General features: G+C 53.6%; 7 protein-coding genes across 7 annotated transcripts; 6 read left to right on the top strand and 1 right to left on the bottom strand.

Annotated features, from left to right (window-relative positions):
- Positions 1 to 5: 5 nt before the first annotated feature.
- BJX68DRAFT_247250 (diacylglycerol acyltransferase-domain-containing protein) lies at positions 6 to 2971 on the bottom strand. Its single transcript, XM_071041748.1, has 4 exons — positions 2215 to 2971; positions 1520 to 2158; positions 1086 to 1469; positions 6 to 1039 (listed from the first exon to the last, which is right to left on the bottom strand). Exons 1-4 carry the CDS (start codon positions 2754 to 2756, stop codon positions 58 to 60), a joined length of 2547 nt encoding a protein of 848 aa, XP_070893842.1. The 5' UTR covers positions 2757 to 2971; the 3' UTR covers positions 6 to 57.
- Positions 2972 to 3009: 38 nt separating this feature from the next.
- Positions 3010 to 5464, top strand: BJX68DRAFT_247242 (cytochrome P450). The gene is made up of 8 exons (XM_071041747.1): positions 3010 to 3477; positions 3526 to 3621; positions 3669 to 3738; positions 3783 to 4166; positions 4215 to 4386; positions 4431 to 4806; positions 4868 to 5028; positions 5080 to 5464. Exons 1-8 carry the CDS (start codon positions 3397 to 3399, stop codon positions 5243 to 5245), a joined length of 1506 nt encoding a protein of 501 aa, XP_070893841.1. The 5' UTR covers positions 3010 to 3396; the 3' UTR covers positions 5246 to 5464.
- A 374-nt stretch (positions 5465 to 5838) lies between these two features.
- BJX68DRAFT_279155 (elongation of very long chain fatty acids protein) lies at positions 5839 to 7048 on the top strand. Its single transcript, XM_071048676.1, has 3 exons — positions 5839 to 6297; positions 6346 to 6628; positions 6700 to 7048. Exons 1-3 carry the CDS (start codon positions 5911 to 5913, stop codon positions 6924 to 6926), a joined length of 897 nt encoding a protein of 298 aa, XP_070893840.1. The 5' UTR covers positions 5839 to 5910; the 3' UTR covers positions 6927 to 7048.
- A 1640-nt stretch (positions 7049 to 8688) lies between these two features.
- BJX68DRAFT_279151 (P-loop containing nucleoside triphosphate hydrolase protein) lies at positions 8689 to 13269 on the top strand. The gene is made up of 5 exons (XM_071048675.1): positions 8689 to 9119; positions 9175 to 9647; positions 9677 to 12290; positions 12355 to 12431; positions 12606 to 13269. The coding sequence occupies exons 1-5, from the start codon at positions 8856 to 8858 to the stop codon at positions 12952 to 12954; spliced, it is 3777 nt and encodes a 1258-aa protein (XP_070893839.1). The 5' UTR covers positions 8689 to 8855; the 3' UTR covers positions 12955 to 13269.
- Positions 13270 to 13991: 722 nt separating this feature from the next.
- On the top strand, positions 13992 to 15210 carry BJX68DRAFT_190776 (Clr5 domain-containing protein). The gene is made up of 2 exons (XM_071037375.1): positions 13992 to 14273; positions 14325 to 15210. The coding sequence occupies exons 1-2, from the start codon at positions 14149 to 14151 to the stop codon at positions 15118 to 15120; spliced, it is 921 nt and encodes a 306-aa protein (XP_070893838.1). The 5' UTR covers positions 13992 to 14148; the 3' UTR covers positions 15121 to 15210.
- Positions 15211 to 17240: 2030 nt separating this feature from the next.
- Positions 17241 to 19293, top strand: BJX68DRAFT_279147 (uncharacterized protein). The gene has a single exon (XM_071048674.1). The coding sequence runs from the start codon at positions 17565 to 17567 to the stop codon at positions 19056 to 19058; it is 1494 nt and encodes a 497-aa protein (XP_070893837.1). The 5' UTR covers positions 17241 to 17564; the 3' UTR covers positions 19059 to 19293.
- Positions 19294 to 21417: 2124 nt separating this feature from the next.
- Positions 21418 to 22674, top strand: BJX68DRAFT_279143 (ferric reductase-like transmembrane domain-containing protein). The gene is made up of 3 exons (XM_071048673.1): positions 21418 to 22159; positions 22219 to 22356; positions 22433 to 22674. Exons 1-3 carry the CDS (start codon positions 21647 to 21649, stop codon positions 22667 to 22669), a joined length of 888 nt encoding a protein of 295 aa, XP_070893836.1. The 5' UTR covers positions 21418 to 21646; the 3' UTR covers positions 22670 to 22674.
- Positions 22675 to 22800: the final 126 nt, after the last annotated feature.

Raw genomic sequence — 22800 nt, 5'->3', positions numbered from 1 at the left:
ATATACTTCAATTCACTCTCCCTTACCTTCACCTACCTGTGCCCGACTGGGTTCAGCTTACTCGACAATCTCAAACTTCACCGACGCATCATGCTCAAAGGTATCCCTCCAGTTCGCCCAAATCGCCTTCAGCTCATCCACGTACTTGGCCTGCAACTCCTCAACATACTCGTCCTGGATATCGAACCGCTGCTGCTTCACCTCGATCGGCCTCCCAACAACAACATGCAGCGGCTTCCGAAACGGACAGAAGATATCGAACTGCCCCAGCGAAAACGCAACTTTATGGCCCACGGCCTTCTCCCAAGCCCACGCAATCAACCCCTTAATCGAGAACGACTCGATATGAATCGGCGCAAAGAGATCATTCTCCCCGAAGACAAGCACAGGAACGAGTTCAGCCCCCGTCTCAACAGCAAGCCGAATGAACCCCTTCCGGATCTTGATCACGATCCCCATCGTCCCCGGTTGTGCAATGCGGTACTCTCGACTCCCGCCGACGCTGATCGTAATCGCCTTCCCCATCCCACGCAGATCGTACCCACCATGCGTGAGATGCTGGATACACGAGTCGCGCGAGACCCCGCTCTGTCCGCGGTAGAAGAGGTACTCGCGCAGCAGCGGGGTCGTGAACATCTGATCCTTCACAAGCATGGTATTCTTGATACCCGGGAACAGCTGCTCGAATCCCGTCGCGTCACTGGAGAATGCACCGATAAGCCCGTGGCAGGCTATACCGTGAGGATGGCCGCCGAAGATATACTTCTTGCGCGGGTAGAGGGGAGCAGAACGGTATATCTTGATTGGGAAGTAGGAAGCGTGCAGTCTCCAGAGGAGCGAAGAGCGGAACCATTTGCTGCGGGAGCGGTTTGTCGTCTTGTGTGCGTTCGAGAAAAACTTGATGTGGATGATGTAGATGAGGGCGACCAATCTGAGGTACGGGACGAGAAGCATTGAATATCCGGCCACGGGGAGGACGAACCAGGTGTTTGAGATGAACGTCACGGCTAGGACTTCAGCTAGTCGTCGGAAGATGGACCTGCTAATGTCAATTCCTTGTCTCTCTTCTTCAGAAGGGGACTTACTTCGAGCTGGTTTTAGTCTCAGGAGATTTTGTCGTCTCCAGAACCACGCCAGAGGCATTCGTCACTTTGAGGATATTGGGATCATTCTCCTTCGGCTCAGGGAGAGAGATCATGCTCTTGTCGGGCCGAGTCGCGAGGTCTGCGAGCCGCTCTGCAGCCTGGATGCGGCCCTCCTTCTTCTGACACAACTTCTGCAGCTTCGCTGCCTTCTCCAGACACGACTTGTTCCCGACTACTTTGATGAGCGCCTTGCTCAATTCCTTGCCGCTAATATCAGGAGCCCGCGTCTTGTTGCCGTACACCCCGATGCCTAACCATTCAGCACGGGCTGCATTCTCATAGCAGTCCTGCCAGGCGGGGAGGACGACGTGGGGGACGCCATTTCTACACTCGTTAATACAGTCTCCGACAGGTATCCTTGGGATGACACTCACTGAATCACCTCATACCACGAGTTCGCCCCTCCGTGATGAACAGAGCAGACAACCTGCCCAGTCTCCAACATCGCAAGCGGCTCGACCTCAAACCACGAGCGGATCCGGACCTGGTCACTCTCGAGTTCTTTCTGCAGAGGCGTAACAGACTGATTGTAAATTTCATCCTGGTCATGAGGATGCTTCGGAAGCTTCCAGAGCACCTGGAACTTCTTCTCAGAGGTAGCCTCAAGGAACGTCTTTACGCCGGAAGCAATCTCCCGCACGACTGTCGGGTTCGGCGCATACAGCGTCCCCAGGTTAATCAGCACCGTAGGCGCCTTGTTCAGCCATGTGAACATCTCCGGGTCCTGCGTCTTGACCGGCGCAACGGGGAGGAGAATGGGGCCGCAGGCGACGACGTTGTCAGGCACCTTGAACGGCCAGTCCAGTTGTTTCAGGGCCGGCGAGAGATGGAGGCGATTCGGCATCCAGGCGTCGGCGAACGGGAATCGCCCGTGGATCTTGTGCTTGATGCGCCAGTCACGGATCTCGCGACGTCGCCCGCTGCCGTGGTACATCTTGGCGGTCTTCATGACGGCCATTGTGTTGAGGGGGATGAGGTGCGGTGGGAGGGGATATGGGAAGCCGGTCCCCGGCCTAAACATCTTAGCTGAGGCTTTATCGAGAAAAAAATATCGAAGGGTCGTTCTTACATCGGGTACTTCCACGCCCACGCGGCATTCGGCTGCAATCCCAGCACAATATGGCTGAGGGAGGTCGTATTGAGGAGCACAAAGGTATGCCCTGTGTTATACGCCGCATCGCGACCCTGGAGGAAGAAAAAATCGATCGCGACAAGGTCCGGTTTTGTTTCCTGGATGACTTCGACGCAGCTCTCGTAGATATCCACATACTCATCCTCCGTCCACCCCCAGATATCCTCGCATAGCGACTTGAATCCGAGCACAGAGCCAGAGTATCCTGGCGGGTGAAATGCACCACGCTTACCTGTTCGAATGAAGATCTCAGTGTTCGAGGGACCACGCACAGGGTGGAAGTGAATGCGCGATCTGTAGGTTTTGTCGTAGCTTTGCTCGTTGTCTCTGAGCAGCTTCTCTAGGCGCTTCTCTAACACAGGGAAAGACGATAGATGAACATTGATGTCCCCGCGCACGAGTAGCTCGTGGATGATAGCGAGGACGATGTTGGTCTGGCCATGCTCGCTGTTGGCGAGGAAGAGCACGCTGGTTGCCATGTTTGCGATGCCCCACGGAAAATACACGGAGACCGCAAGAGATATATATTAGAAGTTTTCGTGTTAGGGGAGCCGAGGCGACTGAAGCAAAGTGTCCTCCTGCCATGAGAGGTTCTTGCGGTTATTCTGGAACAGTGCACATCCTGCCCCAATCCGCGCGAAACCGAGAAAATAAAATGAAAGAAAATAATAAAATGTAACATTTAAAGTTCGCCCCACCGTCTTCATTCGCGCCCTAAGCGCTGTTGTTTCAGCATTTCCGACGGCGATTCCTCGGCTCTCGCCCATATGAAAATTTGGACCATCTGGTCTGCCAATTTTCGGTGGGCTTTCGCAGATCGAAATCCCTCCGCTTGCCCGACTCGACCCGTTATCGGCAATCAATCTGCCTCCTGCCCTGTTCCAGTTTCGGAAATGGGGCAATCGTCACAGGTTGCATGACATGGGCAAGGACATGGGTAAGGACATGGGCTCATGGGGGCCGATCCTGATCCAACCCTGTGCGGAGTGGCATGCAGCACCTTCCACTCATTCAGACACGAGCCCTCGCAGATCCGGTATATAATCCTTTCTTGGACTTTCTTGCGTTGCGAGTGACTTCGAGATTCATGCCCTTGTCGTTAGCAAAAGGTCGGTCACCATGGCTATGCCGCATGCACTCACTCTCACCAACCTCAACGAAGCTCCAGCGTTTTGGATCTCGGCCCTAAGTTTTGTCCTTGTATGCTCAGCTCTTCCCCGAGTACATGACTTGGTGCTAAGAGTGCAGATTCCGGCAGCTCTGGTCTTCTTCCTGCAATTACTTCCCAATGGGCCTATTATCAAAGGCGTCCCAGGACCCATAATTGGGCGTTATCTATTCGGAGTAAGTAGATGGTACCTGTATACTACAACCATACTAACAGGTGGTAGACTGATACCAAGTTAGCCTTTCTCTCTGGACGCAGCGCTTACAAGTTCAAATCACTGCACGATAACTACGGTAAGAAACACCTTTCTAAACGAGTGCAGTAACTGACTGACTAGGGAAAATCGTTCGATTTGCCCCCGGACAACTGTCAACGAATACGATCAAATCCCTACGAAATATCTACAGCGCCGGTCTTGGAAAAAGCAACACATTCCTGAAGACGGGCTTCTACCGTGCCATCTCGAAGCGCAATATCTTCACCGCAACGGATCCCTACTACCATGCCTCTGTCCGGAAGTTGTTCAGCCCCTCCCTCAGCCCGGGGTGTATGCAAGCACACGAGGGGGTCATCAAAGGCTGCATTTCTCGGTTTCATGCGCTCGTCAAGCAGCGAATGGAGCGCACTAAGGCTATTTCTTTGAATGATCTATACTATTCTCTGGCAGTGGATATGGTGTCTGAAGTCCTGCTCGGCAAGTCGCTTGGATGTATTGAGCGAGGTAATCCGCGGTCCCTTCGTACAATGGTATAATATCTAATCTTCATAGGGCGGCCATTTTTCTGGACTGAGCAGCTCCCTCGCATTTTCTACTGGGCAACGATTCGAGACCAATTCCAAGGCTCCGGCGTTCCCACTCTTATCAAATGGATGCTGCGCCAGATTCTGCGAAAAGGAATTCGCCAGAGGAGCGAGGAAGCTAGAATGCGCTTGATTCATGAGTAAGTTTGCCCTCCGGGACTGCTGCATCTTCCTAATATCGTAGACAATTGAAAGCAACACACACGAGACGAGACATCATGGTCGAGGTCCTGGAAAGAGCAGAATCAAGCGGGCTGCCAGAAGCTGAGATTGCAGAAAACTTCTCCGCAATCATGCTTGCAGGATTCCATACGACCTCGCACGCCATCTGTGCCGCTATCTATCTCACCCTGACGCACCCGGAAGTGCACGAGAGTCTCAAGTCCGAGCTGCGGACGGCATTCAAGTCCACGAACGAAGTCACGCTCGAGGTCCTGCAGAAACTCCCCTGGTTGAATTCCGTCATCACAGAGACGCTCAGGATCTACCCCCCTGTGCCCCTCGGTGGTCCTCGGGTGTCTCCGGGAGCGTATGTTGATGGTGTCTACGTCCCTGCCGGTGTAAGTTACATTGATTGCATCCACGGATCGTAACTTGTGACCCGTTAACCCGTCTTGATAGGTGGAAATCTGCACGTCGCTGTACGCTCTGCACCACAATCCCGAGTACTTCAACGACCCTTCCAGGTTCTACCCCCAGAGATGGATCAACCCGGGTTCAACAGACAAGAAGGAGGCCGTCCAGCCGTTTTTGATCGGCAGCCGATCCTGCATTGCCAAAAAGTAAGCTGCCATCCCTGCACGGGTAACTTGACCATGATCTAACAAGGATAGTTTCGCACAACAAATGCTACTTCTGGCCCTCGGCTCATTTTTCGTCGAATTCGACGGGAAGTACGACGGCCGAGTGAAGGATTGGACCCGCGAGAGCCGATGCTACGCGTTCTGGGAGCTGCCGGACCTGAAAGTGATCCTTCGGGATACAACCACGGCAGCGTGAACAGGGATGAGAATTCGTCGGCCTACTCTGCAGATAGTTCCGCGCGTTTCGAGTCAGATATCTTCTTAGGTTACAATGAATGATTTGCGTTTCGGCTAAGGCAGGCCCTGAGCCAAGCCGTTTTGCAGAATCCACCCGAGATACGAGTAGTCTTGTAAACCCTGTCGACAGACTGGGAGGATGTCAGGTCAATTCCCAGCCCGTCCAATAATAGGTACCATATACAGAGAACGAAGGGGTTTCGGGACTCCCCGTTGATATCGGCAAGGGCTGGGCCGGCCAGAATTTTGGCCACCGCAGGGAAATGAAACAACGAAGCTATACCAACTTGCCAGACCACGTTCTTCACGGAACCAAAATTTTAGCCGGCACAAAGCTTCCGATATCGATGCGTCGACGCTTCGCCAATCGACTGCGCACGCTTCACCCTCCGCACATGGCCATTCCGTGATTGCATATCACAGACCCTCTTCTTTTTCTGCCCGGTAGTTTGCCAATTGCGCGAGTTTCAAAGGGGGGTTAAGTAAAGACCTACTTACTCGGGAGATAAGAGACCTTCCTTCTCGACCTGGAAACAGGCATCGTCGTGGACTTCTATTTATTTTTACGGCCGAAGACTCTATTTCCTCTTCTTTACTCTTCATCTCTCTCAAGATTCCAGCAGCATGGCAATGCCAACGCTTGATCACCCTTTCGGGGTGTACCTATGGCCGTACTTCAGCAAGGGCTTTACAGCCGTTACAGGGAAGTCGCCAGCAGACTTTCATCTAGTCCCCGGGGTTACTCCCATGACAACGCTCCAGGGCACGGTTGTATCGCTCGTGACGTACTACGTGGTGATTTTGGGGGGCCGTCAGATCATGAAGAACGTGCCTGCCTTCAAGCTCCAGACGCCATTTATCATCCACAACTTCATTCTTACGCTTATTAGCGGTGGATTGCTGGCTTTGTTCCTCGAGCAGGTTCTCCCCACCCTCTGGAACGATGGCCTACTCGTGGCTATTTGCGATGCGCGAGGAGGCTGGACCGACGAGCTGGTCGTTCTCTACTACGTAAGTCCTTTCATCAACGCGCAATTCACTGCTAACAATCTATCTCAGTTGAATTACTTGACGAAATACCTCGAACTGCTGAATACGGTATTCCTGGTCGTGAAGAAAAAGCCCCTGACATTCCTGCACACCTACCATCACGGTGCAACAGCCCTGCTTTGCTACGTCGAGCTCGTGGGCCGCACCACGGTCTCCTGGGTCCCGATCACGCTCAATCTGACGGTGCATGTCATCATGTACTGGTACTACTTCCAGAGCGCGCGGGGAATCTGCATCTGGTGGAAACAGTATATTACGATCCTCCAGATTATCCAGTTCGTGATCGATATTGGTACGCTTTACCCACATACCCCCCCAGATCCAGAGAAATTCCGACGATCACTAACGCAAGGACATGAGCAGGATTCATCTATTTCGCATCCTACACGTACTTCTCCTCCACGTATTTCCCCTGGGCGCCGAATGTGGGGAACTGCCAAGGCGAGGAGTACGCCGCGGGATTCGGCGTGTTCATCATTAGCTCGTACCTTTTGCTGTTTATCTCATTCTACCTGGCAACGTACAAGACACAGGGTCCGAGGCTGTATAACCAGGCGTCGCGGGTGCTGTCGACGCAGAAGAGTCTGTGATTGTCAAGACCGCTCGGGGGTACACGTTTCCCCGCTATCTGGAGGGAGTTTGTCTGCTTTGTACGAAGGAATTGGTACATCGTTCGACAGGGGCCTCGGAGGAGGAATCAGGCTGGATTCAGTTACTTGTTCGGTGGCTAGGTGATAGAGGTTATCTGGATGGGAGTCATGTTTTACTTCAAGTCATGAGCTCTTTTTTTTCCCTTTCGAATTCTTCAAACAATTAGTTCAATCAATCTGTCACTCTATGGTTGACACTTGTTTTAAGATCACAGAACAAACACCGACGACCCCAGTTTGCCCACAGTGGCTCGGAGCTACACGAACCACAACGCCAGCTGCCGGCGAAGCTCCCAGTATTCTCCAGATTCCCATCTTGTGGAGACCAGAGAGTCCCCAGCTCATTATTTTGTGGGTCATCGTGTCACTGGCCAGGGCTCCCGAGTATTATTCCCTTGGCAGAGCCTTGGTGATGCTTGGGCAAAGATGTGAGATGCCTGAAGCGCTGATCTTTTTTTTCACGTCTCCCAAGCTTCTTGGGCCAATTCGCTGCGAGTGACTGATCGGCGGGAAAGATCCACAAGTGGCTGCCGCTCTGAGGGAGTTGTTTCTCTAGAAGCTGAGACAATAATACAGAGTACTATTATTCTCCGCCGAATGATCCGAATACATGCAGGCAGGGTTCAAGGTTGTTCGGATTCATTTCCGAATACGACGCCACAATCTTCAAGTTGTCACCGGGCAAGGTCTAGGCCAGACTATCTGAACCAGGAGAACACGAGAGGATCGGGTCGATTGCGCGGGAATGTTCGGAGGATTTTTCCCACTAGCTTGCTCGACGGAGCTGGCCATATTTAGCTAGGAAGAAGTAGATCCTCAGCCCAGTAGACGAACCGCTAGGGAGAAACGAAAGCATTCTCCCTTGATTGGTAACGAAGCCAGACACTCGATTCCGACTGTGATTCCATCGCCTGTGCCCGATAGTCCAAAAATTGGCCAAACAGAGTGAACCCTATACGCAATGTCGCAAGAACAGGGTTACTCTCGCAACGGCGTGAGACAGCTCTGACACCTGCAGATAAGGCACGGTTGATGCACGCCGTCCACATGCGAAGATAACAGCTGCTATTGGCCGCGCAGAGCAAGCTTATTTTCATAGAAGATAACAACGACCGCAGTGGCTGCTGAAGCCGATTGTCGCCCGAATTTAGTCCGCGATTCTCGGAGTGCTTACCCATTCGGATGCGATTTGAGTTCTTTCGATAGTGCCTCAGAGCGTATCAACGATGAGACTCAAATTAGTCGACGCATTAGATGAACACTTGAAGAAAACTTGTTTGGAACAACATACAACAGAGATGTCGATCTTAAGACACCAGATAAGGATCAGCCTCCGAAACGCCGGCCCACGGATTGCAACCTCGGCATGACGATCGCAGTCGCAATGCACGGCCCGAATCTGGAATTTCACAATAGCTGACTTTGCGCGAGGCATGACGAAACATGGAGGAATTTAATTCCTGGGAGGATGATCCACAATCCGCCCCAAAATTCCTCAGGCGTAAGGCCGCATCCCATCCGAACGGAGCCAGTTTCAACTTCAAGCCTAGCGCTGTCGGCTTTGCGTCAGTAACAGGCCAATTCGGCACTCAGTTGCCCCCTGTCGCGCAGGGCAAACAGTCGGAATCGTAGGGCTCGCTGTTGGTCTTGCAGAAATCCTGCTTCGCGGTGGTCGAGCTCACTTGTCAAGTTCTTTGCTCTTTGTTCTCAATTTTGAAGCTCTTTAGCAAAGGAATCGCTTTCTGCAAGCGTCTGCGAGTCAGTCACACCATCACGCTGAGGATCATCCTCACTGAGTGTAGGCAATGGCTCTGTGATCACATTTCATCACCAGCATTAGACAATTCGTCGATGACCCCATGAGCCGCCATGAGCCGCCCTCGCAAGCACAGCATGGCCTTCGGGCCGGAGGAGAAGGAGGAGGTGCCCATGGAGTCGATGAGGATGACCCGGCGCTCCCTCCTGTTCCTCTCAGACATGCAAAAGGATATCCTCGAACAGCAGATCCAGATGCCCACGCCGAAGGTGGGATACTTCCAGATCTATCGGTATGCGAGCGGATGGGACTGGGTGTTGCTGGGGGTAGGGACGCTTTGTGCGATCGGAGGAGGCGCAGCCCTGCCTTTATTTACGGTGAGAAGCCTTCGACCATTTGCTATATCGCGGTATGAACTAACAGGCGAGACAGGTCTTCTTCGGCAACATCACGTCGACATTTCGTGAAGTGGCAACCTACGCAATGAGCTACGATGACTTCTATGACGTGCTCAAGAAGAACGTCTTATACTTCATCTACCTCGGAATCGGCGAATTCCTAACCATAGGCTTCGCAACATTCGCCTTCGTGCACACAGGCAACTCCGTCACGCAGAAAATCCGCGTGCGATACCTGCAAGCCATCCTGCAGCAAAACATCGCCTTCTTCGACTCGCTGGGCGCCGGCGAGATCACGACCCGCATCTCGGGCGACATGCACCTCATCCAGGACGGGATCTCTGAGAAGGCATCTCTCGTCTTAACGGGGGTCTCTAGCTTCGTCACTGCCTTCGTAATCGCATTCATCAAGTACTGGAAGCTCGCGCTCATCTCGACATCGACGCTCGGCGCCCTCCTCCTAATCATGGGCACGGGGTCGACCGTCTCCGTAATCTACAGCAAAAAGTCGATCGAATGCTAGGCAAGGGTGGGAGTATCGCGGACAATGTCCTGAACTCGATCCGCACCGTCGTCGCGTTCGGCGCACAGGAGTCTCTCGCGGCCAAGTATGATACGCATCTCCGCGAGGCCGAGCGGTTCGGACGACGAGTGCAAATGACCTTTGCCTTGGTAATTGGGTGTATCCTGGGGATTATGTACCTGAACTACGGCCTCGGACTGTGGATGGGCGCGCGATTTCTGGTTGAGGATCCTGCAAATGTCGAACCGGGTGATATCTTGACTATCATGATGGCCATTATCCTCGGTTCATACAGCTTAGGAAACGTAGCCCCGAACATCCAGGCCTTTTCGGATGCGGTGGCAGCAGCATCCAAGATCCTAGGAACGATCGATCGACAGTCACCGCTGAATCCGTTTTCCAACGAGGGAAAGCGACTGCCGTTAGGCAAGGGAGAGCTGGAATTCAGGAACATCAGACACGCATACCCTTCACGACCGGAGGTGATCGTCATGGACAGATTCAATCTTCACATCCCGGCTGGGAAAACGACTGCCTTCGTCGGGCCCTCGGGGTCAGGGAAGAGTACGATCGTCGGACTGCTGGAACGCTTTTACAACCCCGTCGCAGGAGAAGTCCTCCTGGACGGGCACGATATCGAATCGCTGAATGTGCAGTGGCTTCGACAGCAAATCTCGCTCGTCTCGCAAGAACCACAGCTATTCACTGCGACGATACACGAAAATATCAAGTACGGGCTCATTGGCTCTGACTTCGCGAACGAGTCCGAGGATCAGATCAGGCAGCGGATCGTGAAAGCTGCACAAATTGCCGACGCACACGACTTTATCGCGGCGCTGCCGGACGGGTATGAGACGAATATCGGTACGTTAGCACTATCAGGCGGACAGAAGCAGCGGATTGCAATCGCAAGGGCTATTGTCAAGGAGCCTAAGATCTTGCTACTTGATGAGGCTACGTCTGCTTTGGATACGAAATCGGAGGGATTGGTGCAGGCGGCTCTTGATCGCGCGGCCGAGGGGCGTACGACCATTGTCATTGCGCATCGACTGTCTACGATCAAGTCGGCGCATACTATTGTCGTGATGATGGGCGGAAAGATCGCAGAGCAGGGGACACACGGCCAGCTCCTTAAGACGGCAGGAATCTACGCCAGTTTGGTGCAGGCGCAGAGCATTAAAGAAGACGACCACGATGGGAAAAATAAAGAGACTCGGGCAGCGCTGTGGGTCGACGAGGGCGACGACTTCGAATACTTTATTGCCAACTCTCTTTATTCGCCACTGACGCTGTGGAAACGCGCGAGCTCAGGCACGATGCCAACCCTAGAAGCAGCAACGAAGGGAAGTCGTTTTTCACTGTGGACGTTGATTAGATTCATTGCTAGCTTCAATCGCCCCGAGAAACTCATCATGGGCGTCGGACTCCTCCTGTCGATCTTCGCTGGGAGCGTCCAACCCGCGCAGTCCGTTCTGCTCGCCAAAGCCGTCAATGCCATCTCTGTACCGGTCAGCGAATCCGACAGACTCCGGCACGAGACGAACTTTTGGGCGTCCATGTTCCTCATGACAGGACTAGTGACATTATTCCTTTTCGGCTCACAGGGTGCACTATTCGCATTCACCGCAGAGAAGCTCATCCGGCGCGCAAGGAGTCAGACCTTCAGGATCCTCCTCGGCCAGGACATTTCGTTTTTTGACGAAGAGGCTAACACCACCGGCGCTTTGACTACGATCCTCGCGACCGATATCAAGAATCTCGCGGGGATCAGTGGCGCCACGCTGGGGACGCTGCTCATCGTGACGGTCAACCTGTTTGGCTCGCTGGCGGTCGCGATCGTCCTAGGGTGGAAGCTCGCACTGGTGTGCAGCTCCGCTGTGCCGCTGCTGCTGCTTAGCGGGTTCCTCAGGGCATGGGTTCTCAGCCGATTCCAGGCGCGCGGTCGCACGGTGTATCAGAAGTCGGCGAGCGAGGTCAGCGAAGCCGTGACGGCCATCCGGACGGTCGTCTCCCTCACGATGGAGCAGCTCATTCTCAACTCGTATAAAACACAGCTTCAGCACCAGGTGCGGTCGGATATTCCGTCTATCCTACGTTCTTCCTACCTGTATGCCTGCTCCGAGGCTCTGCAGTTCTTCTGCATGGCCCTCGGCTTCTGGTACGGTGGCATGCTCCTGGGCCACCACGAGTACTCGATCTTCAAATTCTACGTCTGCTTCAGCGAAGTCATCTTCGGCGCCCAGGCAGCAGGCAGCGTCTTCTCCTACGCACCGGGGATGAGCAAAGCCAAACACGCCGCGGGGGAACTCAAGGCCCTGTACACACGCAAGCCCAAGATCCACGGTCGCACCGGTGGAGAACTCCTCCCCTCAGTGCGCGGAGCCATCGAGTTCCAAAACGTCTACTTCCGATATCCCACCCGGATCCAGACGCCCGTGCTGCAGGGGCTAAGTTTCAGCGTCCAGCCGGGCCAGTATATCGCCTTCGTGGGCGCAAGTGGATGCGGGAAGAGCACGACCATCGCGCTGCTGGAGCGGTTCTACAACCCCCTCGCGGGGACGATCTACGTTGACGGCAAGGATATCACGCAGCTGGATCTACAGTCGTACCGGCGGAAGCTGGCCTTTGTCGGGCAGGAACCGGCGCTCTTCCAGGGTACGATCCGGGAGAAATATCCTGCTCGGGATGGAGGCCGGCGAGGTCAGCGACGCTGCCTTGATTGCTGCGTGCAAGGACGCGAATATTTACGACTTTATCGTCTCGCTACCGTGAGTCTTTCTCTCTCTCTCTCTCTCTCTGTCTCTCTCTGTCTCTCTCTGTCTCTCTCTGTCTCTCTCTGTCTCTCTCTGTCTCTCTCTGTCTCTCTCTGTCTCTCTCTGTCTCTCTCTTTCTCTCTCTTTCTCTCTCTACAATTCCCGATCAGGATTTACTAACAGGCGCAGACAAGGCTTTAACACGGAGGTCGGCAGCAAAGGAGGCATGCTCTCCGGCGGGCAGAAGCAGCGGATCGCGATCGCACGGGCGCTGCTGCGTGATCCCCGGATCCTGCTGCTAGACGAGGCGACATCAGCGCTGGACTCGGCATCAGAGAGCATTGTACAGGCGGCGCTGGACACTGCAGCGCGGGGGCGGACAACGTTGGCAGTGGCCCACCGGCTCAGCACCATCCAGCGGGCAGACGCTATCTACGTGCTGGCCAACGGGCGCATCGCAGAGTCGGGAACCCATAGCGAACTGCTGAGGAAGAGGGGGCATTACTATGACCTAGTGAACCTGCAGAGCTTGACCTGAGTTGGCCTCGGTCGCTGCCGACTACTGTATATTAGCGAATGAGACGACGACGTATACCTGATGGGGAATAAGTATGAGCGTCCGAAGCTTATTTTGCCTGCAGAAGGCTTGAATTGAAGGTCCTGTGGAGTAAGGAAACTGGATGCCTGCAAGGACGATCCATTGTTGGTTAGTGCGCCAAATATCCATCCACTTTAACCCACTCTGGGTGCGGCTTGTATAGCTCCAGTAGGCAGCAGAATTCTGTTTGCACGGATAAGGCGATAACAAGGGCCATCCTTCAAGCTCTTTTCTTGAGGATTGCTTCGGATGCTGATTCAGGCTAATAACTGTTAATCAAAACGGTTGACCCAGAATATCAGCTCAGTCCAGCTGAAGTAAGGTGCAGACTGCAGGCGCCTGGGGAGAGAGATGCTCCGAGAGGCAACCACCAATCAGTCTCTTAAGAGTAATGCCAGAGGGGAATATTCCAGCCATTCATCTTGCAGCGCGGCGTCAAAACGCTGATTCGGAGTTTGTTCGGGGCGACGACACACGAGGTTGCAACCCTACTATCCTCACGGTCCTCACGGCCCTCATTCCGCACCCCCTCCATGGACGAGACGACACCCCATTGGCCTCGTCTCTCAATAGTTCCAAGCACAGGATAAAGTTATGGTGATGAGCACCGCCGTAACCTGTTAAGGCAGGTCAATATAGTCCGAAATAGGATTCACGCGAGTGCGCTGGACCCAGGAGCGGGGAAAGGCCTATCGGTCTCTACTCCCCTTCAGTCTTAGAGGCAGCCATGGTCAACTGGGTCAAACCGGGCGTCAGACCCAGACTTCGGCCGCTTATGCCGAATCGGGAGCAGCGAGGGGTGCGAGGGCGGGCCCATGGAACGTCCCCTGTCGCCACGCAACAAACCGTTCCTTCAGCCAACACGTGCAGAGCCGTTGTTGAAGTCGCTAGACCTGCGCTATTTTGCGAGATAAGGCTGTGTGGGTTACTTTGATGGCGACACTTGATCCACCGATAGTTAGCTCAGATCATTAACTTATATTAATGATGGGGAGGGAGGCTTCAACAGCGCTCTGTTGAATCTCTCCACTCCGACATTTAGATTCTGCCTTGTGCTGTCTCTGACCTTGTACACCCAAGATTCATAACATCAGCCCGTACACATCGTACATACTCATCCATTAAACGCACATAATGAGGAGCGCCATCTCTCCCGACATTTGGGAAACCAAGCGAATGCTCATCACAAAACTGTACAAAGACGAGTGGCCTCTCAAGCAAGTCATCAAGCTCGTCCAGACTACAGACTTCCATCCTAGGTACAGTCGCCAACCAACCTTGCAGCGAAAGTATTCTGCTAACTCCATCAGTGAATCCCAGCTTCGCAGCCGATTAAAAAAGTGGCACATCACCAAGCCCTCTCGCAGTAAGTACGATGGCAGCAGACGCCTCTCGGGCGCAAAGAAGAACGAGCGAAAGCGCCTGTTAGAAGCTCAGCCGACTCTCCCAAGCACATCCCACACATTACAATCACATCAAATCCCGCCGAGGACAGACGAGAACGATTCCTTCTCCGAGGTACGCAGCGAGACCTCGCGGGTGTCTATTCCAGAGATGTCGACCTCCCCGACCGGGCACTATATCCTTCCCTCAAGTCCAGCTCATGACGAGCCTCTCTATGGGCCAAATACCGTAGTGGCTCCTTCTACACCAATCACCCCGGTATTCTACGGCATGGACGAGTCAAACCGTGAACCGAATGATGCAAGCCACACGACATACCTCCGTCCGCCCGAAGTCACGTCAGTGCCCATGACGAATACCGTTCCAGCACCGTATCTACCACCCGGACACTTGGGTTCATTCACGAAGCTCACGGAGATAAATCCACTCTCACTCGTCGACCATCCTCAGGGGGATTGCGTGGGATACCCAGCCACACACTTCATACCCCCCGATCACCCATTCCCCCTGCACAGCAAGCAACACCCCGAGGGGCCACTTGTCATGCCAGAAACTCCTGCTGCTATCCTGGACGGGTCTCAAGTATCACCGTGGTTGTTGAACTACCAGATACCGTCTCTGGCGGATATCTACCCCGATTCACACTCATATTTCCAAGACTACACGCAACCGCTGGCTCCACCCATATACCAGACGATGTAAATTCATCGCAGCAGAATGATTAACTTCGTGTATATACTTAGCAATATTAGCAACATTGAGCAATACTAGCAATGCTTGTCACTGTCATGACGTATGAGGCAAGGCTAGGGCTTCTGCGGCATCCCTGGATCAGATCAGTCAGCGAACCAGATATCCACAGCCTTTGCATGCATTCCTCGCAATATTATTGGAAGCGCATTTGTCCACTCTCGGAGCTTTATTCCAGACCATTGACTGTCTTCCCCGCACCCAAACAGCCGGACTCGAGGGTAGGTCGCTGTCGAACTCCCCCTCCCCTCCCCTCCACACTTCGTCTGACTTTGGTTTCAAGACTCTCTGGCTCAGGTCAACGGCCACGCTTTCGCTATCGATTTTCCTCTGAATCATGCTGTCCTCGTCGAATCGGGGGTGCTTCCCATCGTAGCTAGCGTGCCATGGTGACCGCCAACTGCGTATTCTCCTCACCACACACTCGGCGAAGTTGCTTTCACGACGACCACAGGGGATCACCCGGTCTGCAGGTACCCCTACTGGTCGATAGTGTCGCTCAATTGTCGAAGTCCAACACGGGCTAGCGGAAGGAAGATGCCTGGATTGAGGACGATTCGCCTCGCTCCAAAAGTGTCCAATAGGATTCCCAACCTTAACCGCCACGTTTCGCAACTTCCAATCCTTGACTGTACACACGTATCTTCTAGTTCTTCACCAGATTTCCGAGTCACATAAAGACGTTGATGGTAATCGAGACTGACCCAGGATTCGTCGCTCCAGAGGATCAAGGCCCACCTCTCTAGGTTCTAATCTGCATGAGATTAAGCCCACACGAGCTGGAAATCCCGGTGTTGCTATGAGAGATACAGCTTCCGTAACGCCTTGCAGTGGTGGGAGCCATATCTAGCAAGCATACAGCCAAGTACAGTGGAAGATACAGGCAGCTAAAGCTCTCGAATAATCTTAAAATACGGCATCCTGCGAGTTCTCTTTGAAGAAGATAAAGACAATAATATTATCTACTTCCGCCTCTATACCCAAGTGCCTGTCACCTGCAACGCTCGTGGTTTACTTTTGTTCCTACTTCCCCGTCCGGGAGAAGTCCGCGTGTTCCCGCGGTTGACGGAGCAGCCGACCAGTTCACGATGATACAGTTTGGTAGTTCCGTCTCGAGCGGAGTTCCTTCCATAGATTCTAAGGAAATCGCTCACTTTTATTATCCGCCCTCCTTTCACCGCACGTACAATCGGATGGGTACTTTCATGGGAACGTTCGAGTTTCTTACACCGTGCTCACTTTGTGCGATACAGGCTCGCTACCCCCAAAACACCCACCTTGATTCTCCCGTATATACGGCCCGAACCATTTTTCGCAGGTGAGATGGACATCGACAGGCTTGAAGGGTCCCCAGTCGTCGCCCAGCCGACGGTATACTCTCTCATCTGGGTCGAGTGCGGGATCCGTACGGTGGTTGTCCTCCTGCGAGCGTGTTCCCAGATATTTGTTGTTCGAAGGCCACTTGTCCACGACACCATCATGCTTGGGTTTAAGGCCTCTGTCCATGCACTCTAGATAACGTCGATCAATGTAGGAGCCATCATCGTCCCTGCGTTGTATCTGCCACACTGATTTAAGCTCTTGCATTGATTCTTGTGCGATTGACGACTCACCGATTCGAGTCAGGTTTCCCTACGGGGACACATGTGAAGTGCCCATTGACGGACAGGACCATGTCCAAGGAAGATATGGGGCCCGGTTGAAGCACGCACACCCGCTCCAATCACCAGTGTCTCTCTACGATAGGAGAAAAGAAGGTTTAACCCGCAGATCATTTCCGGTAGCAGGGAAGTGGTTCCCCCGGCCCATATAGACTGCTCCCGGAGCGGGGGATTGGCCCTTCGACCCGACGTACACCCCAGTCTCATCTATTTCAAACAAAACACAAACATCAGAGCAGGTTAGAATCACCCTGGGACTGCTGTGCATGCCGAGTTTCAGCCTTTTGCGCCTGTGCTGAGCCGCTTGTGCGACGACCTCGGAAGAGAACCCCCTCCACTTCAACCAATCACATTTGACCCATTATCCTGACTCGTCGATCTCCATTTTCCCCAGGAGTCCATCTGTGGGGCCCGGAGATGATGCACGCACTTTGATGTGCTGCGCTCTCTACATCTGGCCCCCTCTGCCGAGGTGCGTATTGCCGGAATGAAGGCCTGCCGCCGTAAACGCGTACAGCGAGCTTGAGGAGCTGTCGACCGCTCAGGGTATACGGTATACGATGGGGATGGAGAATCGAATTTATTTCAAACAGCTCACCTCCAGTGGCCCCTGAGCAATGGTCCGGGATACCAGCCTACTTAATAGCCTATTTAAGCCCATACAGTCTTCCCATGCGGCTTGTGTGAATCCGTACCGCTAAGATCTCAATTGTGTTTTTGCACAGCAGCGGAACGATGTATACTCACGGCATTGGCCTCATCGGCCTGCTTCTTTCCACCCTTCCTGCCCCAGCCTTCACCGAACCCTCCGGTCCAGGCCCCTACGCCTGCAGGAATTTGACGTTGTCACTCGGGCCCAAGACAGTCACAGACGCCCAAAGTAAGGACTACCTCGGGTCAATAAACTCCTACTTCAACACGGAGCAGAGCAAATTCAAGCCCTCATGCATCGTCTACCCAACCTCCACCGTCGACGTCTCCGTCGCAATCAAGGCCATCCGGGCCTCAGACTCCCGCTTCGCCATCAAGGCCGGCGGGCACAATCCCAACGACTTCTTCTCCTCCGTCGACAAGGGTGTCCTCATCGATCTCTCATCTTTGAATGCGAAATCGTATGATCCGGAAAGCGAGCTGGCGACTTACGGACCGGGGGGAATCTTCGGCGATATCTACGATTACTTTCTGCAGTGGAACCGCACAGTCGTCGGTGCGCGTCTGTCTGGTGTCGGGACCGGCCTCGCTCTCTCCGGTGGGCTTTCTTTCTTATCCACTCAATACGGTCTAGCATGCGACTCCTTCCGTGAGCTCGAGGTTGTCACACCGACCGGCGAAATTGTCACGGCCTCCGAACACGTAAACCCAGACCTCTTCTTTGCCCTCCGCGGCGGCGGCGGGAACGCCTACGGCATCGTAACACAGTACACCGTGCAGTCCCGGCCAGCGGGGACATTCTATGCCGGCGTCGTAGCCTACCTCTTCCAGCAGAACGCGGCCGTGCTCGACGCAATCAGCAACTTCATCCAGTACAACGAGGACCCCAGGGCCGCGATTATAGGCACGTACATCAAACTCCCGACGCCCGATCTCTCACTCAACCTCGACGAGGCGATCGCTATGTTCCTCGTGTACGACGGGCCCGATGCGGGCGATGCATTCAAGAATTTCACGGATATCCCGCACCTCATAAATACGCTTGATCAGCTGGACTACAACGGCGTCGTGAATATGCCTTTCCCCGGGGGCGCGGAGCTAAGTAAGGGGCGGAACACCTTCCGTGTCACGGTGCAACCAGGTACAGATGAGGGGATTGATACGCTCTCAACAATCTACGATAATTGGCGTGAGTGGAGCGCGCAAAATAAGGGGAAATACCTCCTTACCTCGCTTGACGTCCAGCCCATCCCGAAATCGCTTACAGACGCTTCGAACGCGTACCTCGGCGGCAACGCAATGCAGATGCCCGATGGGCCGTGGTACTGGGTAAACTACCTGCTCACGGCGTCGCCACTTCTCTCGGCGGATGATTATGAGGAGGTCCAGGACAGTTTTAAGGAATTAGTCAATGCTGTTCCGGCGGGCGAGGGGCTGCCGCTTTTTATTAATGATGCGTCGCTGGACCAGAATCCTCTTGTTACTTATGGTGGGTATGAGCGGTTGAAGGAGGTTAAAGCGAAGTATGATGCGGATGGATTTTTCAGCAGTCATACCGGGGGTTGGGAGTTTCCTTGATCAACTCTGCCCCTGGGTGGATGTGCGGACGTAAATAACGACGCTGGTATATATGTGTTCAATTTTGTATATACCTTGGAATGCTGTTGGTTTGGGGTTCGTTTTTGAGTACTGGATCAGTGAGAGAATAAAGGACTTCATTCATCAAACTGCGACATCAAAGCCTGTATAGATGGAGGCGCATTCGAGCAGACGTATCGGTCAGACACCAGTACCAGTAAATGGTAGGAGCGAACCCTTATAAGCCGGGCATCTTACCGTGGAATGAATTTATGGGACCATCTATCCCGAGACAAATAATCGAGGATCACACTACACGCGACGATGCGTTCCCCACCACTCACGGATTAATGAAGAGCCGACCAAACCAGCAACTTGGTTTGCACAAGATTCTGTTGGTCGTTCATCGAATCTGACTGGTTGTAAATGACCCGAGTCAAATACGCGCCGAGATGCATTATCACCAAGATCTCCAGCCTGGCGCTTAGCCATTGGACACACCAGGGATGTTCCCCCCAGCGGCAATCTCATCCCAGCGCCAGGCGCAGTGATTTTCCCCCAACTCTTTTGTTGGTATTATTCTGTCTGTACTTCGGAAAAGAGATGCAGAGTGCCGCTGCGGGCGGGCGGGTCCTTGCGGTTGCATAGACGAAGTATGCGAGTGCTCGGTCGGCGCTTCCATTTTATAGTTCTCGTTGGTCTGCAAGGCCAAAGAAATGGTGGACAATGCGCCTTTGGTGCGCGATAAATATCTGCCTTTTTCCGGCTGTGTTGGTCGACTTCCCAACTTCTTCTCTCCCGTCATCAGCGCTGCGTTCTCAAAACACTCAGCTAATATGGCCGCCAGGCAAACAACCGTCACTCTATCGGACGCTTCCGTATATTCTCTCTCTTTCTTCTGTTTTGTTTTGGATCGAGCAGGAAGTACTCGGCGGTCCGACATAATATATTTCATTCAAGAAGTCCTCCGTAGCCTAACAAGGGCCTTGGAAAGCGCGCTTCATCACTTCGGATACTCCATTCCAGCAAACCTTGTAGCGGGATACATATATCGCAAACTCTTATAATACAAATAGCAAGAAATCGGAGGATAAGAATATAACCCATGTTGACCTCAATTTTTGTCGAGCTTCATAAAGCACGCAGAGCTAACGGGTCGAACTATATACGGATATTTATTCTTGAATGCAGCTGGGACAGCGTAGTAGTCTAGAAATGCCACAGTGCGTAACGTAGGTAGAACATCCCAGCCTATCTCGAGCGTACATATGACGGCGACTGGCTGGCAGGCGAGTGCATATCGCCAATGACCCAAAATCAACAAGAGGGACATAACTATTGCCCCCACCGCAATATGCAATCAGTGACTCCGCATCCGTGATGATGCGAAGGTAACTGTCTCGCCTTTTCCATCCTCAACATGTTCAACGTTCTCCTTCTCCTTCTCGTTGAAAACAGGCTGTCTACTGACACGCGCGTAGGCAGCCACCTTCCACCAGGCCTCAGGTCCGAAGAAGAGACAATCCATCTCGTCCAACGATCGACCCTTTGTCTCCGGGGGGAAGAAATAAACGATCCCCGCAGCGCAGAACCCAACGACAGCATAGGCAATGTAGTAGCGCATTTAATCGTGGCAAAGGCAACCGGTGTTGCTTCGGCGATAAGGAAGTTGAACGGCCAGTGTGTTGCAGTGCCCACCGCGGCCAGATGCACGCGGAGATCCTGCGGAGCGATCTCGGCACGATAGAGAAAGTTTGCCCCGAGGAATCCGAGCGGAAAGAACGGTCACATGGCATCCCGTATATTGAATTCACCGCGGAGGCACCAAAGCTGAAGCGCCAGCTGGAACATGCCAGAAGTCGACAACAAGCGTTGGATCGAGCGGGTCAATGAAGCAGTGGGGAGTACACGGCACTGTTTCGCGAGATAGAAGGGCTCTTGGCTCTGGTCACACCCAGCCGATCCCTGCGGCAGCCAAAGAAAAGAAGACGTCTGAAACCATAGTTCCCTGGTGGTGTTCGCTCCAAGGCACCAGCGGATTAATGCGTCATTCGCTGGATACAAGGGATTTTTGCGGAGCCTGTCCTCTCTTTCGTGGTGGAATATGCTTCTTAGGAATGGTGTAGCCTGAATACAGTCAATTTCATTTACACGATGAAGGGATTGATGCCCAGCCCGTGATAGAGTAAGATGAGTAGATCGTCACTACGGGTAATACTGACTCTGGACAACGCCGGTCGACAAATGGTAAAGACAAAGTTCAGAGTATGGTAGCCTGAGTGCACTGTGGCGTACCAGGAGTGACAGCGTCTCCTGATAATTCAGTAAGTTGTTTTGTTCTGGGCCATCGCACTTGCCTGCTGGCTAAGAGGCCCTCAGTTTCTTGCCTGTCACTTTCCCGGCACCCAACCATCATGTTATCGCTCAGAATTCGAAGATAGATAGAGTCAGACCGGATAAATCGCCCATATTACTACGCACCCTGTTTATCCCACATCCTACTGCAAGCATCTAGATGAGGCCCAGATCACACCCGACGGGATACAAATACTCCTCCGCTCCCCAGACCATCGACCCTGGCCTGCAGGATGCCTCCAACGACATCTCCCTGGTACGACCGGATTTCCCACATATCGCAAACTGACTGGTATGGAATATGCGCCGTAATCGCTATGGGCAGTTGGCTCGTATGGCGTCTGGGGTCCCGTTGTGGCCGGTGGGCGATCCGATGGCACGTGGTTGATACGGCGACTCCTCGCCTATCCCCTGCCGAGACCGTTCGGCCACCTCGATATAGCCACTGTCCAATAGGGCTCAGTGGTCGCGCTTCTGCTTACGGTGAACATCGTGCCACTGGTCCTGCGGACACGATCCTGGGCTACCGCGCACCGACGCGCCGCCAGCCTCGCGGTTATCAATTTCGTTCCGATGTGTTTGGGTTTCCGGTGCATCTTCTAGGCATTGCTTGGTCGGCGATAGCGTGGATGCATCGATGGGTCGGCCGGATGGTCATCATCCACTCTGTCCTCCACGGAGCGATTGCCATCCTGGGTGACGGCCAACCGGTGCAACCTATACGGCAGCATTACGTTCCATTTGTAGTGAGGCATTTCGCTCATTATTCCTAGAAGCATATCGATCGTCCGCAAACCAGACACAGGGAGCATGCTCGATGATTTTGATCATTCCCGTGACACTGCATGCCGTGGTTCGCCGTTACCCGCAGCTGGCAATGACGGCTCATTATCCCTTGGGAGCAATCGGACCATGTCTAGATGCGCCAGCCCTAATGCCTCTGGTGTTTGGTGGCTGCAACGGCTTTGTGAATTGCCCCAAGTCTAGTTTCCTTGGCTAATCCCCTAAGAAGACGCTAGGGGCACTCCTGGCCTTCCGTTGTCATATCCCGACACGAGGAGCTTCTGAGTATGGACACCACCGTTCCCTCTGCGTGGAAAGTCGAGCCCGGCCATTATGTGTACCTCTGGCTGCCACAGGCAGGCCTGCGAGTTGCTAGCCAGCTGCCCCTTTTTTATGTCTCGTCATGGGAAGGTCCGCCGGGGGCCAACGACACCGGGGCACCGACCTCAGAACTAGTACACCTGTCCGGTTAGCGCGCACCGATCCATGCGTCTGAGCGATCTGCCAGTCCAGAGGACACGTTGAGGGAGGCAGAAACCTCGGTACAAGACGATGCATCGCTGCGCTCTGCCGAACCGAACACAGGTGAAAACAGGCAGTACCT

This window comes from Aspergillus pseudodeflectus (genome assembly GCF_044049435.1).
Source record: "Aspergillus pseudodeflectus strain CBS 756.74 chromosome Unknown BJX68scaffold_69, whole genome shotgun sequence".
NCBI classification, from domain to species: Eukaryota; Fungi; Ascomycota; class Eurotiomycetes; order Eurotiales; family Aspergillaceae; genus Aspergillus; species Aspergillus pseudodeflectus.
The sequence above is the reverse complement of the archived record's forward strand: the minus strand, read 5'-3'. Positions and strand labels throughout refer to the sequence as shown.

What these genes read in the sequence shown, in the direction of transcription:
- BJX68DRAFT_279147 (XM_071048674.1), top strand. Translation starts at nt 17,565, where the DNA reads ATGTATACTCACGGCATTGGCCTCATCGGCCTGCTTCTTTCCACCCTT.
- BJX68DRAFT_279143 (XM_071048673.1), top strand. Translation starts at nt 21,647, where the DNA reads ATGCCTCCAACGACATCTCCCTGGTACGACCGGATTTCCCACATATCG. An exon ending in AGCATTACGTTCCATTTGTA is followed by an intron (nt 22,160 to 22,218) that starts GTGAGGCATTTC and finishes AACCAGACACAG; the next exon opens with GGAGCATGCTCGATGATTTT. An exon ending in CGCCAGCCCTAATGCCTCTG is followed by an intron (nt 22,357 to 22,432) that starts GTGTTTGGTGGC and finishes AGAAGACGCTAG; the next exon opens with GGGCACTCCTGGCCTTCCGT.
- BJX68DRAFT_247250 (XM_071041748.1), bottom strand. Translation starts at nt 2,756, where the DNA reads ATGGCAACCAGCGTGCTCTTCCTCGCCAACAGCGAGCATGGCCAGACC. An exon ending in TGGGCGTGGAAGTACCCGAT is followed by an intron (nt 2,159 to 2,214) that starts GTAAGAACGACC and finishes TAAGATGTTTAG; the next exon opens with GCCGGGGACCGGCTTCCCAT. An exon ending in GAGACTAAAACCAGCTCGAA is followed by an intron (nt 1,040 to 1,085) that starts GTAAGTCCCCTT and finishes TGACATTAGCAG; the next exon opens with GTCCATCTTCCGACGACTAG.
- BJX68DRAFT_190776 (XM_071037375.1), top strand. Translation starts at nt 14,149, where the DNA reads ATGAGGAGCGCCATCTCTCCCGACATTTGGGAAACCAAGCGAATGCTC. An exon ending in ACTACAGACTTCCATCCTAG is followed by an intron (nt 14,274 to 14,324) that starts GTACAGTCGCCA and finishes TAACTCCATCAG; the next exon opens with TGAATCCCAGCTTCGCAGCC.
- BJX68DRAFT_279155 (XM_071048676.1), top strand. Translation starts at nt 5,911, where the DNA reads ATGGCAATGCCAACGCTTGATCACCCTTTCGGGGTGTACCTATGGCCG. An exon ending in AGCTGGTCGTTCTCTACTAC is followed by an intron (nt 6,298 to 6,345) that starts GTAAGTCCTTTC and finishes AATCTATCTCAG; the next exon opens with TTGAATTACTTGACGAAATA. An exon ending in CCAGTTCGTGATCGATATTG is followed by an intron (nt 6,629 to 6,699) that starts GTACGCTTTACC and finishes GGACATGAGCAG; the next exon opens with GATTCATCTATTTCGCATCC.
- BJX68DRAFT_279151 (XM_071048675.1), top strand. Translation starts at nt 8,856, where the DNA reads ATGAGCCGCCCTCGCAAGCACAGCATGGCCTTCGGGCCGGAGGAGAAG. An exon ending in CAGCCCTGCCTTTATTTACG is followed by an intron (nt 9,120 to 9,174) that starts GTGAGAAGCCTT and finishes CAGGCGAGACAG; the next exon opens with GTCTTCTTCGGCAACATCAC. An exon ending in GACTTTATCGTCTCGCTACC is followed by an intron (nt 12,432 to 12,605) that starts GTGAGTCTTTCT and finishes TAACAGGCGCAG; the next exon opens with ACAAGGCTTTAACACGGAGG.
- BJX68DRAFT_247242 (XM_071041747.1), top strand. Translation starts at nt 3,397, where the DNA reads ATGGCTATGCCGCATGCACTCACTCTCACCAACCTCAACGAAGCTCCA. An exon ending in TTGGGCGTTATCTATTCGGA is followed by an intron (nt 3,622 to 3,668) that starts GTAAGTAGATGG and finishes AACAGGTGGTAG; the next exon opens with ACTGATACCAAGTTAGCCTT. An exon ending in GTGTCTACGTCCCTGCCGGT is followed by an intron (nt 4,807 to 4,867) that starts GTAAGTTACATT and finishes CCGTCTTGATAG; the next exon opens with GTGGAAATCTGCACGTCGCT.